Genomic DNA, 16,701 nt, shown 5'->3' on the forward strand with positions numbered 1-16,701 from the left:
TGACACCTGAGTGTCCTGGCCTGGACCATCGGTGTAGTGATTCGCATGCGCAATCGTATCAGGCATGCGGGGACAAGGGACAGCCAGCGACCAAAACCGGAAAAAGGGTGCGGCAGCGCTCTCCCAAAGCTTTTGGATGTCCTTTCTGCAAAGTGCGATTGCCTAAATTTCTCAGCTTCGGTTGTCATTCGTGCCGTGGCAGGAGTGAAATCAAGAGAAAAATCAGGCAGGCGATGAGTGGCGCATATACAGTTCGGTCCCAGCTGTAGATCGCGTAGATCGCTGCCCTTAGATCTTTCAAAGTGCCCTTCTGTCTGATGCCTCATGGGATGGGATGGGCCCCATCCTCACCCATTGGACCTATTGACTATCCGTTGCAGGAGCATTAGGTCTGTAAACGACATTGATCGAGATTTGGGGGGTTGGTTGCTAGGAGAAATCATCTAATGATTGCGACACAGTCCTTTCAAGCACCCTTCCCGTTTTGTAATCCCTCCCTTATGTTGCTAGCTCGTCGAGGCGGTACACACCCTGAATTTTCTCTTTTCCCGGCATGCTCATCTCGTTAATGCTCTTTGCGATCTCTTTAGCGAAGACATCCCCGACAGAGGACATCAGGTCCGGAAGACCAACGCCATCATCGTCAAACCTGGAGAGCGGGCTTGTCTCTGACTGCTCACGTGTCAACCAAGTCACGCTCTTTCCCTCCAGCCCGCAGGCCACAATGCGGCTGAAGCCCCACGAGAGGTATCCTCGCGTAGCAGAGTCAGAAGACGGCGATGCCTGCTGTTCCCTGGTAAACTTATACTTCTCGCGAGCCTCGACAGGAATCGCATGATCAAACACATTCAGCCCGACTCCGTGGCTGGTAACCCCCTTCGACACCTGCACGCCAATGGCGCAGATCTTGCGATCGCTGCCCTTAATCCAAACGCCCGGGTCGTCGGTGCGCGTGGTGTTTCCCACACCAAACGGAGCACACGTCCGCATAACGCTGTTCTCTAGAAGCCTTACCCAGCATCGTGGCGTGATTCCCAGTCGTCGGAGGTCTCCCACGACGTACCCCGTCAGTTGGCCGGGAGCATGGTACGTGAGAAGCCCGCCGCGCGGAGAGGCGTGGAAAGTCGCGGCGCCTGACGCGGATAGGAACGCTTGTTGATCCTCGGATATCGGATTTGTCTGCAGGTGCCGCCGCCCGACGGTGTAGGTCGGCGTGGTGGAGAATGTGATGAGTGTTGGGTCGGGCGGACTGATTGTGGAGCCGCATTCAGGCGAAGATGACATTGGCGGTATCGAACCTCCATCAGTGGGCTTTTCTTCCTCAGAAGATGGCGGGCGAGACGAGTGGTGGCGGGCTATTCCTGGCGTCTCGTCGTCATCTTCAAGCTTCGTCGCGCGGCCGCGAAGCAAGTCTTTGTGCCGGAAGTGCCTTTCGAGTAGTGCATTTTGTAGAGCTAGTGATCGCGTGTATGATATTGGCCCATGGAAGTGTGCATGTGCTAAACGCATCGCAGTGGCGGTCTCATGACCGTGAGCCTAGCCTAGCTGTCCTTGCCTAGAATTCTTCGCCACGCCAATGTCAAGATGCTGCCTCCGTTGTGGGTTAGCAAAATGGGCATTTCCTGTGCCAACCCTCCGAAAACGTTCGAGAGATGGATTGCCGTGGCAACACGGTATGAGAGACGATTTTTTCCTGCAGTACGGCGAGATGATGTGGTTGTAGATAGAAGAAGAAAAGCTTCAAGGACGATTTCGTAAGCTGAGATATGTAAGCTTGGGGTTGGATTTCTGCGCTAGCAACAACAGCAGCGAGAGCAATTAAGAAATTTTAAGTTTAAACGGGGGCCCCTTCAGTGCCTCTCAGGGGGTCTGGGTGGGTCGGTGTCAGGGTCTGGCTACCTAAGCTTTGACTAATGCGTGGAGACCCTCCCTCGATATTACCTAGGTATATATGCGTATCGCTTAAGTATGAAATTCATTGAGACCATAGCTGAAAGTGGTCCTCGACCACCATCCCGTTATTGTTAAATTGCATAAGATCTATATCCTTGGCTGACGGGTTATGGCCTATCATCTGCGCGCCATGTCCGCGCAAAGTGCCACTCCACCAAATGCCGTGATGATGGTGGTGGTACTAGAAGTCTGAATAAGCCATGTAAAAGATATCACCTCCTTGAATCTACTTCGCCCAGTTCGGTTTCCGGGGGATCGAGCTTGTAAGAAGAAGTCCCATTCTTCTTCCAGGAGTATTGATGCAAACAGCATAAGCAAAGAGCCAAGATAATACTGATACGCCTCGTGGCTGGGGATGGTGCTCTTGAGTCCCTCTGAGTACTCGCAAAGGTGGAAGATTATGCGTAGCTGGTGATGGGAGACTGATGTTAGTCATTTGGAATTCTGAAGGTCTGATGGTGGAAAGCAATGGACACACTGTTACCATGGCCAGGACTGCGTACAACGTGTATAGCAATAGCAGAGCTCTGGATTTGGGTTTCTGGGTCAGCCCTTCATCCCGAAGGAGCACCATGTGAAGCTTAATGGCAAAGAGTGCGAAAATAATGATAAAGAGCTGCTGGATGCCCACGCCAGCCGTATATATGTGAAGACCTGGCAATATTCTGTTAGTGACTTGAAGGCTGTCCTGAATGGAGAAGTCTTCCCAGTAGAGTCTGAGACTCAGTATTGTTGTTACTCGTCGCAGTGGCCGCTCCGTACACCTGAATGACGAAAGCACTAGAGCACCCTCAGCAGCTGTTATTGTCTTGTCGAAAGAGTGAACATACATGGTATCCAAAATCACAAAGGAGGCGCCAAATCTGGCTGCCTCAACCCTGAATAACGTTGCTTGCGCCATTCGCCCCATAACCATGTAGACGAATGCGTTCATCCAGAGTGGTGCCACCTTCATTGATTAATTAGAGAAGCTGAGGCAGGAAGAAGGGAGAACGCTGGAAGATAACAATACCAGTATGACGATCAACCATGGGGCGTAGTTCCCGGAATCTGCAGGTTGTTGTATACTGAGAATTCTGAAGATATAAGAAACGGCTTGCCAGAGCGCACCCTATCCTACCCGAGAGGCAGTGATTTAGTCTCGAGGAAAAATAGAGTTGCATCTGAGGAAGTGTACCCACCATGGGGATGGCCCAAATAGGCTTTGCTCGATGCGCCCTTTCGGCGATGTGTACAGTCAATGTCAGGCTGGACAATGTGATAAAGAGGTATGCAGCTGCTGAGGAGGGACAGAAATCCCATAAAGTGTCGGGGGTAGTGACGGCTGTGCGAAATCATGCAAATCAGCAAAGATCTATGGTCAATACCAGGATGGGCTAATATGGAGAGGTACCTTTGCAAGTTGCCGCCATTGTGGGATAAAAATATGATTTCCACGGTTCCACTAAGGGTTTGCAGAATAGACCGGCTGGCAATAAGATGAGAAATAGTCGAGAAACCTCAACTTCTTATAACTCAATTTGCAAAGTCGATGATTCCGTGTATGAAACTTTAAGTTGACAAAAGTCGAACTTAGCTTTCCAACCAATCGCGTATGCCACCTAGGCGATCCATTACTTAATACCTGTTGCCTAGACGACGATTTAGAATGACGATACTGTAATTAAATTCATGGATATAACTATAATATCGAACCTTGACGCTGGGTCGTGGTATACTGGCTTCATTAGGGCTCCTGGTGGACCTTAGTGTGCGATTTTATTCGACGGCTCGTACGGACAGCGGGGCTGGCAACACGTGCGGTTTCAGGACCAGCCAATTTAGACTCTCGACCCCCTGAAGATGGCCTTACGAGCAAACTCTTCATAAGGTAGCTACCCAGTTATTCTCCCTATCTCCTCGCTATCTCGCTTGGACACCTGTGGCGATCTAACATAGACCCCAACGAGCCGTCGGTGCACAGTCCAAGCGAGTTGTATATCACTTTTGAACCGCTTTTTGAAACGGATTGAGTACTGTAGTCATACGAGGTATTCAGGATGCCTATAGAAAAGCCGGGTGAGCGCAAACGGTCGTATGCTCCTAAAACCTGGTCGGGTTGTATAACTTGCATGTCCGTTGAAACCCCTGACTCCACGCCTTGATCATTACGCTAACTTGTTAAGTGAAGGAGTGAGGCCCGATATTTTATATGCCAGGTAGTTGACTGCCGATCCTTCTCTGATATAAAGTGCTGCGTCTAGTTCATCGAGTGAGATCCAACGAGACTAAACCGAGCTGCACGAGGTGTTTATCCACCTTTCGTCGTTGTGATGGATACGCTCCCGTGGTTGGGTCCTCAGCCGTCACTGTCACGTCCTGACCATGCTGGCTGACGCTACCACCTTCGCTGGTTAGCGTATCCACACCTGAATATCGAGCCCCCCATATCTTCCAGAAGCGAACTAGCCCGCAACTGTCTGGCTTTTACAGTTGCGAACCTTGGAACGCCATTGTTCTCCAGATCGCAAGGCAGGACCAAGGTGTCCAGCATGGTCTGGTTGCTCTCGCCTCTTTACACGAGGACTTTGAGGCGGAAGGTGCTACCTCTGATCCCACTTCCGCCGGCTGATTTACACTGGTCCAGTATAATCTCGCGATTCGTCGATATCTAGAACAGGTTCAGCATAGAGATTTCTCGGTTAATGTGGAGACCCTCGAAGCGCCATGCTTGATCTTCATCTGCATCGAGGTTCGTTCTCTCACCTCCGCACTCTGATGGTCGGGGAGAACTCTGACCAAACGACTGACTAAACATCCCACAGATGATCCGCGGTCATTTAGTGTCCGTGTTGTTCCTTGTGAAAAGACTTCGTGAAATATTGAACGCACTTGTGACTGATGCTCTAAATTCGGTTGCCCAGAAATCGCAGGCCTTGCTCGAGGTCTTTGAGAGTCTGTTGGAAAGGCTTGAAGTCCAAGCTACAGCGGTAAGATAATTTCGGATATCTGCGATCTCTTCGTCTGGGGGTAAGATCCTTCCATTGCTGCTCGCATGGCTGAGAGAATCGTGGCAATCGAGGAGGGGTGACTTGGAGTAATCAGGACCTGTGCGGACGTGCCGGACTGGGCGCGAACGTCGTAGGCGTGTCCTATCTTTGATCCAGAATATAGGAAAGCAATTCTCTGCTATCAGCGGGCGGGGAGTGTGGATACGAGTATTCGAACACCGTTCCGGGAGTTGATGCAATGGTAATGCTGATGAGCGTCGCACACTATGAGAACATTCATGTTAGCAATCAACTCTATGTTGATTAAAGGCATCCGAGCCGTCCGTTTCCAGGAGATTGCAGTTTCGAACTTGCCTCAATCGGTATGAAGAGCGAGCTCCATATTTTACCACTATGAGTCATAGTATTTGTAAGGAATTTCTTTGCAAACTAAAAATATTCTGTTGCGTCGATATCCCTATATCGCCGTCGTGGCATCAATTCAGCTTGGCTCACTCTGTGATTGCTCTCCTCCTGAACCATGCCAATTCCGTCATACCACCCTTCTCGGAAAGGGCCGCCCATACTTTGAATGGCGTCGCCTTTTTCGAAGACATCTACATGCAGATAACCGTCCTGTTCCCGGCTGCTCGAAAATCCGTACTTGACCATCGGATTTCCCATGACGCGCACAATCTCGTCGCCTTGAAGGAGGCATCCAGTGTTACCAAGTTGCCGTAGAAGAGAGTGATACGCCTTCGCGATCGCGAGATGGCTGTCGTCCTTGATAATGGCGTGGTTTGCCCAGGAGATGACCGCCAGCAATGTCCAGAAATGGATGAATGGGATCACCGCCAGAATTGAACCTGCAAACCGCCAAGTCACATGGAGATATTGGGCAGCGATCGGCCGATCGGAACTAGTCACGTACTTGCGGGACGCGGCGCTGGAGTCGTCCATGAAGGACACAGCGCCCATCGTGAACCCTGAGATCAAGTCGGCCATATCTGTCTCGTTGGGAGTCTTATAAAACCCTATTTCGGATGTGTTGGTATAGGTCATGTACAGCGACTTGCCGTCCGCAGACGGCACAGCGGAGCTCCAGCCAAGGGCTCCGGCTAGCATTCTGGCTGTGAGATCCGATACGGTGTACTCTGGCTTCACGTCCTCGGTATCATCTCCAACTTCCGGTACCGTGTTGTTGCACACAAAAAACCGGCCTTCGTAGAGGTCAAATTTGTCGCCGTCGTCAACGAGTGCGGTTGGGAATGATTCTGCCTGAAACGCATTGATGTCGGTGCAGCGTGCCCCACATGTAGAATTGAATTTCGAGAAGGTCAGTAAGCCGCCTGGACCCGGCTGTGCTGATAGCGTTTGATTGACGTCCTTGGTACCATCATTGTAAATAATATAGGACATGTTGCCATACTGTCCCTCTGTTACTCGATAGCCATGACAATATGCATAGGATTCGATATAGCGACTCGTGATGTGACCTGTTCCCGTGTCATTGGCATTCTGATCCTGGAAATAGTAAAACGTGTGTCCGTCATACGTTGAATAGTAGGTCTGGCTATATTCCAATGCGGCATCCCAGTCTAATGGGGTGGTGACCTTTCCACGAACGCCCCATGTCTGAACGGCGCCTAAATCTGAGAGAAAATTGCCAGTGGAGAGTGCGTCCAGGTCAAGAATAGATATCGTTCCCTTCCCCAATATCACATAATCCGTCGAGGTCTCAAGATTATAGTTGAGACCAATGATACCAACCAGAACCGTGATCGCAAGATGAATCAACAGCCAGAAAAGACATAGCAGCTGCGTTTTTGATGGAAGCCATTTACTCCTGCTGTTTTTCGCCTTGCGCAGAAGTTTCAGGACGTTTATAACGCTGTCACAGCCCATGACAAGGTCGAATGTCTCTAGCGGCCGGTGGCATTTAGCCAGCATCCTCCAACGCAGTAACTTTGCGTAACTTCTCAAAGACGCGGCCAGGTTGACACCCAGGAGAAGGGAGTTTCCGGTCGTCAAAGAGTTGAAAACCCTCCGTTGCGATTTATCGATGTACGCCATCTTGGAATAAGCCCAGAGGATTCCGAAATATGTGACACATAGTAACAATGAGTTCACCCATTCGCCGATTGTCAGGCGTAGCAACCTTTTGCGCTGTTTGATATGGCGGTACTCTCGCGACGTCCCACGGGCGGATGCATCCTTTTCTATCAGATTGTGCAATGACGGGTCCACGGACCCATAAAGTCGCCGTGTGAGAGTACTGAGTGACGAACGACGCCTTGCAGGTTCAAATGTCTCGGAATGGTCGGTGCGCTGAGTATTTGTACCTACCACACCAATTAGGGAGACACGCACCAGGAAAATGGAACTACTAACGCTCAACTCGTGGATGCGAACTCGTCGGATGCGCAGCAGTATCTGTTGGCTCCGGAGGGGAGACGGGTTCGTCGAGAGTTGGTGGTGTGATGGATTCATTTGTTGGATCATGATGAGGTTCCTCTGTACTTGGTACTCGTGTGTAGGAACTTGGCTGTCCAGCTGCCATCATTGATGCTAGTCAAGACAACGAGCACAGAAGGCAAGATTCAGCCACAATGCCTCGAAGCACATGCCGCGAAGGTCAAGCGTCGAAGAACGGGTAGAAAACATTTGGGGCGGATCCAAGCTCAGTCAAATACCCCGTAGGCATGGAGTCTTTGATCTATTATCCGTGCAACCATGCATGAGGAGGGATTTATTCGATTGCAGATGTTGCACGATACCTAAATTGGTATCGGCGTTGAGTTTCAAGTAGTAGAGATGCAGGGGTTTTTGCCCCTCAACGACAAGGCTTGAAATCGGCCCCCATCGTACGCGCAATGTTTCTGAACGCTGATTCAGCATAAGGTTTGGCTCACAAGGCTGCAACCACGGCTCGACAATTGGACTTTTAAGGAATCTGCATGGTTGGACGCCATTGTGGATGGGGGATTGTCTCTGAGTGCGCGATCAGATAGGCCGGATCCAAGTGCTCAGGGGCTTCGGCGGGGATCGTTGTCTCGCTATTATTAGCGTGAACTGGCAGGGCGAAAGCTTACCGATTTAGTAGGAACTCAGAAGCATCAGCCTCGAATTTTGCCACTGGGAACGGCCGTGACGAAACCCGTAGTACTCCGTGCGGAATATGGATACTGGCAGTACAATCATATACGCGTTGTGTGGTACCCAGGACGTGGTATAAACAGCCTGAGGAGGCCCTGCCGCCCATTCTCCGTGAGACGCTGCCAGCGGCGAGTGGCCTTTACCGGTTAATATTTTATACGCCTCAGACTACGGATAGTGGCATAGCTTGGCCCTGACCAGGTCCGGACCGTTCGGATGAGTGGACGCTGCCGTGCTCAAGTCGACTAAAAGGTAATGCCTTACAGTACCGAGAACGACATATTTAAAGATTTCGTCAAGCTGAGCCTCACCCGAGTATTGGAGTGCGTATGGGTTTAGTGCTCAACGCGTCGTCGGAGATACGTCAAAGATAAGTTAACACGTTGCCAGGCTACTACATACGTCTAAGAGCGGGTCCTCTTCCTTTGGACTAAACCGTGTTCTCATTGTAGGCTTCGAGTTGCACAGTATTCCACGCTCGTAGACTCGATGGAAACTATCACCACAGCAGATTCCACTTCAAATGGTAAATTGAAATACCTTGTGGATATCCTATTCAAGAAACAACCGCTTGCACTAGCTTGGCCACCATATGGACAGGGGTGACAATATCATGTGTTTCATAGGATGAGTTGAGTTTGTCATATCGAACCTAGCTAGCCTAAAGCATATACTGTTAATTGCAAGAATTAGCGAGCGTTGCTGTCTTCCCCCCCCTCCCCACGCTGTCAGATATAGCAACTTACCTTAAACTCCTTATTCTGGCGATCTGTGAGGTCCAAGAACGATGAGTCGCACATGCCCTGGCCTAAATCTCCTCTTTCTGCCCTCCTCGAGTTCTCCCGATGATAGATAGATGCTAGAACAAATATGAGGAGAATGGCCAAACCTAGAACAGCAATAATAGTTATTTTCGCAGAGATGTAGTCCGGTGGATTAGTAAATGTCAATGGGCCTGTGGAACATGTTAGACATTATCTTCTGTCCTTAAATTTTGCAGCATGGTCTGTACCAAGAATGTTTCCAAGACAAAATGCCCTACAATAATGTTAGACCGCACAGATTTCGAATTTGAAAAGGGACGTTGCTTCCATACATGAGAAGAAGAGCGTTCATTGTCACTTTCTTGGTATGGCCAGCAACATTGGCAGCGACCCACGAGTAGATCAGTGGCGTACCTACTAGATGTCAGAGTTTATCATACCAAATGTGATGGCTTAATACTGGAAGGGATTGTGTTGGTGAGATAAGTTCCGAATAATCGCCCAATTTTGCTAGAGATGGGTAGAAATGCCATCAAGGAAGCGCCAATGATGCCGGGAACTAGGAGAGAAACAATGACAAATGAACGGTTGCTGTATCGATACGAAATATAGCATGCACTCAACATGGCGATGATCCCGATAACTCCGCTGGGGATGTTGAGTAAAGCTGCTTCCTTCGGGGTGAATCCAAGGCTGTACGATCAGCATTTTTCATATTCATGATATGAAAAGGGGAGTAATACCTCAATATGATTCCAGCTTGGAAAGTACTGACAGCGGCGTTTGGAATATTGATGGCCGTCGTAATTACGCAGATGAGCCAAGTATGCGGGTCTTTCAGGGCCTCGAACATTTGGGAGGGCTTGAAATTCTTGTTCTCAACACCCGTTGTGTCTCCTCGGAGTCTCTCAATTGCCAGGACTTTTTCCTGGTCACTCAGTTTGGAGCTCATCGGATTGTCGGGCAGGAAAACCACCACGAGCAACCCGAGGACGATCGTAACAAGACCAAATAAGAGGAACATGATCTTTCACAGGTCAGTATATGTACCGAGGTCTCATGATAATTCGACTCTTTAAACATACTTGCCAGGATTTAAAGCTCCTCCCGACGTAATGTTGGAACCCAAACGAGCACAATGCTCCGATGATGATACCAAGGCCCACAGTCCCGCACCAAATGCCAACACGGAGTGGCTGCTCTGTAATCATGAGGACCAATACATGCGGTAATACTGTCATTCACCTGCTTACCTCTTCTCTTGTACCACATACAGGTAACCAATATCATCCTTGAAGCAAAAGTTAGTCTCCAACACATAGACGTGGGAAGCAGTGATGCCTACGCTGGTGATACGCATGATTCGAAAACTCCTAACAGTACTCGTAGTGCAACAAGAGAGGCGTAGTTCTTGCAAACACAGTTGAATGTAACACATATTCCCCATAGAACCACTGTATCATACTCGTTAGGTCGCACTGCGTCAAACCCACCTAGGAGACACCTACCATTGAAACCCAGATATTTAGCCACTGGCAGCTTCTGCAATAGATACCCTGACAGAGGTTCAAACGCGAGATACGATACCCAGAAGGACAGAGCAAGGTGGGAGAATTGGGCTGGAGAAGTATGAGTGTCTTTGCCCAGTCCCATAATGTTGGCGAAGTTGACTTTATGCTATTAGATATAGCACGAATGAAACTTGGCTTGAGAGCATACTAAGATTTTTATCGATAAATTGCATGAGATAGACTGCTGACAACAACGGCATGATCATCCAGTCGACCTTTCGAACGAGTCTCTTTTCTTCCTCGGTGCTCGTCATTGTGACGGTAGCTGAGTGCAAAAACGTCAGCGCGGAGTCTACCGTGCCTACTTTCTCTCCATCAACGACCGGTATGTGTTTCGCTGCAGCTTTGACATCTTCATGACTTGGATGCATTTTGTGGATTGGTGGCAACGACCGCCGTTGATTGAGTAATATTTTCGGCAAAATGCTTAGATGATACGACGGAGGCGGATGTACTTGAGAAAGAAGCTTCTTGCTCTTCGATAGATGCCTCTTCTGTTTTAAAAAAACTCGGACCTCATGTTTCTTATGCATCCTTATCCGGGGTAGATCTGGGAGGAATTTGCGGGATATGTCTGGGGTCGCTGGTCTAGAGCCCATTGACTTTCTCTTTTGCCTATCCGTCGGATGGTTTGAGGAGACAATTGGCCAATCAATGTATGGGTTCAGTGGGTACCGGCCAGTCACCTTTTAACGCCATCCGACGGATGGCTAAGCGTTTACCAATAGAAATTGCGGCCTCGGCGCTATTAAGCCGCATTGTTTGATATGCAGTCTGAGTGATCGAATTATCTATCCGCCGGATAGGTTCAATTCACTCAGGTGTAAATCCATGCGGAATGTCTTGTCGAGTCTCTATCGCCAGAGAGGAATTCGTGACTTAAAAGACCAACAACGTCCATTTTTGGGGTGCGTAGAGTAATAATAGACAAAAGTAGTTGACTCCCCTTAGCCTGGCAATGCCAAAATTCACGCTTTTCAGTCACTATCTCCCGGCGGCGGCGAAAGCTGCATTTCTTCATCTGCTCGGCATCTCGGAAACAGCATCAATTTGGGACATCAAGACTGCGTTGCTGGTAGCTCTGCTTAAGGCAACATTCACCGATCCTCGGCCGGGAACTCTTCTGGATTCCCAGCAGGCTTCACTTCGAGAGGCCAAAGCCACCATCCCAATTCACCTTTTGAAAGTCGAGCTTGCACTCCCAGCCGACACAGACCTCAAAAACGTTGCTTTTGCCGCCATAAAACGACTGGGTAGTGATAGGGAGACATTTACAGAGCCAACTCTAAAATCTATCAAGGCAGAATGGGTTGGTCATCGAAAGACCCTTGAAACTGGGGATGTAGACGGGTCAGAGGCAGGAAAGTTTTCGGCTCTAAAGAGAGATATGCTGAATCATATCACGATACTATACCTCCATGGTGGACAATTTTGGTAATGCACCTCCAAGATATAACATTGATACAAACATAGCTGACATACTCAGGCGCATGGGAAGGTCACTACGAAAAATTACGGATTCCTTGGCCAAGGAAACTGGAGGGTGTTGCTTTGCTGTCCAATATCGCCTCTCTCCTCAAAACCCTTTCCCTGCTGCGTTATTAGACGGACTCGCAGGCTATCTCTGTTTACTCTATCCACCCGAAGGAGGTCTACATGACGCAGTGCACGCAAATGACATCTGTTTTGCTGGCGACAGTTCCGGTGGAAACCTAGTCCTCGCCTTGATACAGCTGATCCTTGAAATCAGGAGGCCGAATGGAAAAGGTGGCATTGTGTGGCAAGGATCCCAGAGAGAGTTGCCACTACCAGCTGGGGTTACAGCTCTTTCACCATACAACGACATGACCCGTGCTTTGGACAGCAGCGAAAGGTCGAACTATAAGTACGATATCATCCCCCGGCCTGGTCCACCCTTCTTAGGATTTGACCGATGCAGCATTTGGCCAGCCAGTCCTCCACGACACCATGTTTATGCTAATGATGATAGTCTGGCTCATCCTCTGGTATCCCCAGTAACAGCCAAAGACTGGTGGGGCGCACCTCCTACGTGGATTTGTGTTGGAGAAGAGTGCCTGGCAGATCAAGGACTACTGGTGGCTCAAAATATGGCTTCGCAAGGAGTTACTGTCGCCGTGGAGCAGTACCAGGCTATGCCTCATAACTTTGCACTGATAATGGACCATCTAGAAGCATCCACAAAATGCAAGGCGCAGTGGGCATCGTTCATTCGAGACGTTGTTGACAACCCCCTTTCTATTGAGACACGAGCGTCCAAATGGTCTGACAGGGGACGCACGAACACCAAGCTGGATATTGATAAATTGGTGCCTATCTCTCCGGAGACCTTGGCGAAGAATATGCATTCTGAGATCGAGAAATGGGGATCACCACTACCCTAGGGCTCCTGCAAGTGCGAAAGAGCCCTGCTGGCTTTTGACTGCTAGCGAAATCAGATTACGAATCGATCACATACCCTCTGATGCCGATACAAAGAACATTGATATAAATGCTATCTCCTCACTACGCTCACGTAGCCCATACTGTGCTTTTAGTAAAGTATTGGGATATTGTCCACCACTCTGATAATGACGGCGGGCTTAGACTGTACTAAGGGAACAGGCACTGGACTGGATGGATATAGACCAGCTCGTCCCATACTAGGCAGCTGAGGCCTCCACTCTTTAGACACTCAGTGGCTCAATTACACATTCCGTCAGATGTCCATAAGATAGGTCGGGGAAGGAGGGGTTTTGATCTACAGACGTATGTATGCCGGGGAAGAGCGGCAGCATTCCGCACACCGCCGCAGCTGGGTCAAACACGAAAATATAGATCGACATTTCAAGGGTGAACATTAAACTTACACCTTCTCAACCTTGTAGCATAGTACTAGTAACCCCAGATTCTGCCCAGAGGAACAATGTCCAAAAATGCGCGCCACGACTGCCATCAGTATTCCTCACAGGTCTATAAACGAGGTGATCGCCATTTCCACCGCATCTACATTGCATGTGAGAACTGTCGCAAGAAAAAAGCCCGCTGCGAGCTTGGTGGGAACAATCAAGGTATATTCGCGTTCTCTGGACCTCCATGTGCCCGCTGCCGTCGGGAAATGCGAGAATGTATATTCAGCGAAGAACGCGGTTCTCGAAAACGCCGTAAGATAGAGACGCCTGCAACCCAATTCATTCACAGAGGTTCTCTAAATTCTCAAGCTGATCTTGCACGTCACGACACCATCTCCACAGTCGACAGAGATGGTCTTGCTGTAAGTCTGGATGACCCAAGATCAACTCGAGACTTCATAGATTTGGCCAGTTCTACTCCAGGATCACAAGAGATGGCTGGACATCACCACGCCATCATGTCGTCGCCAGTCGCCTTGAGGAGTACCTACAGTGACTCTACTGGCGCACCAAATTCGATGGTTGATACTAGAGAGTCGTTCTTTGATGCGCCTGAGTTGCAGAGTGCTTCATCACCTAACGACAAGCATCTGAATGAGGTGCTTATTAACAAGGTGATCGCCAAAGGCAATGACCCGATCGATTTGCTTTTTGAGGCCGCAGCGGGAACTTCTCAAGAGAGTTCTAGTTATTCGGAGCATGGGGATACTGAACGCCAGCCTTACCAGAGCGCTGCGACATTTATTGGTGGAGGTGGGAACAATGCAGCCGTGATCAACGGATCATGGCCTTCCTCTCGTGATAATATTGCGCAGAATTCACCCGCTGATGCTAGTTCGTTGTCTGCCTGGAATTCGTCCAAATGTGTGACGATGGGATTTCTATCTGCAGATGAAGCTGTGTCTTTTGTCGATGCGTACGTGTCTTCTCCTTGAAGGGTCGAATACTTATTAAGTCTAACCCATTGTTATTGCCAGATTCTTCCAAAATCTGGCACCTCATACTCTTATCTGGACCGAGCACTTCAGTCAAGACAAAATATACCACCAGATCCTACCAGAGGAGCCTTTGCTCAGTGCCACCATCCTCATGATCTCGACCCGCTATCACGTTCTGCATGGAAGCGCATCGAGGGCCCTGGCGATCTATGATGAATTGTGGAAATATGTCCAGACATTAATACAATGCATTTGCTTTGGCCAGAGCAAAATCTCCGGACATATATTGCGTTCAATATCTTCGATCGAAGCACTCCTCCTTCTTTCAGAATGGTATCCACGAGCCAGCCAACCTAGAACCACGAATAATGCGTGGGACGTAGACGAGCTCCCTCTGGACCATAACGTGAATGCTTTGCCCTCAAGCTCGAAATCTTGGCTGGAAGATATTTTGGAACCTACAAAACAGGCTGATCGCCTGTGCTGGATGTTACTAGGCACTGCACAGTTACTCGGACACGAGCTCGGCGTTTTTGCCTCGCACGAACATCGAGACCAAGAGGAACCTGGACCAAATTCAGACCTTTTGCGAAAGCTGAGAATGCAGGAAATATTGTGCATCTATGTCACTCAAATTGCTGCAAGGCTTGGGTTTCATTCCATGATTGCATCTTCCTGCAGTCACGCAGTTCTCAGCAAATTCACCAAACCGACACACAGGGTGACTGGGGCATGGATAGATCTGATGAAGCTCACAAAATCTATCCATGGGCTCCTCTTCTCATCCGAAGCTCGGACGCGAGAGCTCTTACAGTCCCAAGGCTACGTTGAGCTCCTAGAGCACTTCCAGCCGCTGCTTGAGCTATGGCATCAACAGAATCTGGATGACCATATCGATGTTCGAGATCCAGCTACAAAGTCCCGGGAACCACTTCGAAACATCCTTTTCATCGAGTATCATACAGTGAGGATGTACACGAATTCTCTTTCCATACAAGGAATGATCCAACACACTCTTGGCCAGGACACTCTTAGACCTTGGCGATATACGACCTCCAACTTTTCAGCCACCAATCTCGAACAGGAGCCTGGATTTCATTTTGTTCAGGAAGTAATCCAAGATGCTAGGCAGATTCTCGAACGGGCTATTGCGCTAGCACAGGCTAATCTTCTTCGCTTCCACCCTGTTCGGGTGTTCCACCGCGTGATCGGCGCTTCTATCTTCATACTTAAAGCGGTGATTCTTGGTATCCGGAGCATCAAGGCTGACACAGGGGCCCAACCTGTTAGTCTGCCTGGCCTTCTTGAGCGGACCATCGAAGCTCTAAGAGTGTCTGCGGTCGATGAGTTTCATCCGGCCGCGTCCTATGGTGTCCTCCTGGAACGCCACTTCACAAGCACTCAGTCGAAGAGCACCTCATTAGGTCCGGTCAAAAGCTTCAGGTCTGCAGATATACCTGGAAACGATCCACCAGTTCGGTCGACCGATCCAACCGAGACCTGGTACTTTGACATGTTCAACCCGTATGCTCAACTCGATCTCTGGCAGGAATTTGAAAACTTGCAAGACCTCGACTTGTCCTATGACTTTAGAGACTATCAGTTCTGAAATGGGCCACACAGAAAGACGCGAAATCGAGGACAAGAAGTTAGAAGGTCAAATTGCTCTCCAGCTAACTCAGCGGGAGCTAATCAATTTCTTCAAATTTTAGATGTGTATCGCCCGCTCCCCTCGGAAATGCAGAGGTGTCGATATAGCTGCACTTTGAAAAGCTTTCGGCTGAGGCGGTCCAACACGAGGTGACTGTCGATGAAATGGTGATGCAATGAGACCGCGACTAGCTTTTCGCAGTGGGCAGTCGGCATAAGCTGTTTTCCCATGGTATGCGTACTCAGTACCTAGCGTTGCATAATGAAACCCCGGCAATGTGAAGAATCCCATGCGTCCCGGGGTCTGTGCTGACGAAGGGATGGCAGATCTGAGATGGGCGAGGTTCCAGCACGAGGTAAGCTGACAAGGCTGAAGATCGGTTGCAAGATCTCAATCTGCGTAGAAGGGCAATGATATATAGTACATTCTGGCTATCAATAGCCCCACAGCCTCGCCAGACTGCAGGCTAGGGAGGCATATGTTGTTTGCCAGTAATAGGTCGGCTCATAGGCTTCAGACGAGCCCACGCATGCTGAGTAGAGATTTCCTCCGATAATCTACAATCCACGGTCTCATCGACTCATTTCTCGAGAAATCATAATTCCAAGATCTTCTCCTTCATCCTCGCCACCATTGACAAGCTTGATCTCAGAGTTCCTAGGGGCCCATGCGCCATCCTACCAAACAATGCCTCAGCATTGTATTGTTGCGTAGAGGTCCTTGTGGTGGTGGCTAGTCCGCTAGCAGTTCGGTAGTCGTCGGCACACACTCTGGTTTTTGAGGCGGCGCT

At 49.4% G+C, this 16,701-nt stretch overlaps 5 protein-coding genes across 5 annotated transcripts; 2 read left to right on the forward strand and 3 right to left on the reverse strand.

The window, feature by feature from the left end:
- Positions 1–498: 498 nt before the first annotated feature.
- Positions 499–1,509, reverse strand: A1O9_07380 (uncharacterized protein; the record flags this gene model as incomplete). Its single annotated transcript, XM_013404326.1, has 1 exon — positions 499–1,509. The coding sequence occupies one exon, from the start codon at positions 1,507–1,509 to the stop codon at positions 499–501; it is 1,011 nt and encodes a 336-aa protein (XP_013259780.1).
- A 3,863-nt stretch (positions 1,510–5,372) lies between these two features.
- On the reverse strand, positions 5,373–6,995 carry A1O9_07381 (uncharacterized protein; the record flags this gene model as incomplete). Its single annotated transcript, XM_013404327.1, has 1 exon — positions 5,373–6,995. The coding sequence occupies one exon, from the start codon at positions 6,993–6,995 to the stop codon at positions 5,373–5,375; it is 1,623 nt and encodes a 540-aa protein (XP_013259781.1).
- A 1,639-nt stretch (positions 6,996–8,634) lies between these two features.
- Positions 8,635–10,784, reverse strand: A1O9_07382 (uncharacterized protein; the record flags this gene model as incomplete). The annotated part of the gene is made up of 11 exons (XM_013404328.1): positions 8,635–8,730; positions 8,825–9,033; positions 9,091–9,116; positions 9,175–9,256; positions 9,303–9,535; positions 9,586–9,869; positions 9,928–10,043; positions 10,096–10,133; positions 10,188–10,296; positions 10,351–10,512; positions 10,562–10,784. The coding sequence occupies 11 exons, from the start codon at positions 10,782–10,784 to the stop codon at positions 8,635–8,637; spliced, it is 1,578 nt and encodes a 525-aa protein (XP_013259782.1).
- Positions 10,785–11,371: 587 nt separating this feature from the next.
- On the forward strand, positions 11,372–12,815 carry A1O9_07383 (uncharacterized protein; the record flags this gene model as incomplete). Its single annotated transcript, XM_013404329.1, has 2 exons — positions 11,372–11,847; positions 11,900–12,815. 2 exons carry the CDS (start codon positions 11,372–11,374, stop codon positions 12,813–12,815), a joined length of 1,392 nt encoding a protein of 463 aa, XP_013259783.1.
- A 965-nt stretch (positions 12,816–13,780) lies between these two features.
- Positions 13,781–15,869, forward strand: A1O9_07384 (uncharacterized protein; the record flags this gene model as incomplete). The annotated part of the gene is made up of 2 exons (XM_013404330.1): positions 13,781–14,238; positions 14,300–15,869. 2 exons carry the CDS (start codon positions 13,781–13,783, stop codon positions 15,867–15,869), a joined length of 2,028 nt encoding a protein of 675 aa, XP_013259784.1.
- Positions 15,870–16,701: the final 832 nt, after the last annotated feature.

The sequence above is a fragment of the Exophiala aquamarina genome, assembly GCF_000709125.1.
Source record: "Exophiala aquamarina CBS 119918 chromosome Unknown aczIA-supercont1.5, whole genome shotgun sequence".
Lineage (NCBI taxonomy): Eukaryota > Fungi > Ascomycota > Eurotiomycetes > Chaetothyriales > Herpotrichiellaceae > Exophiala > Exophiala aquamarina.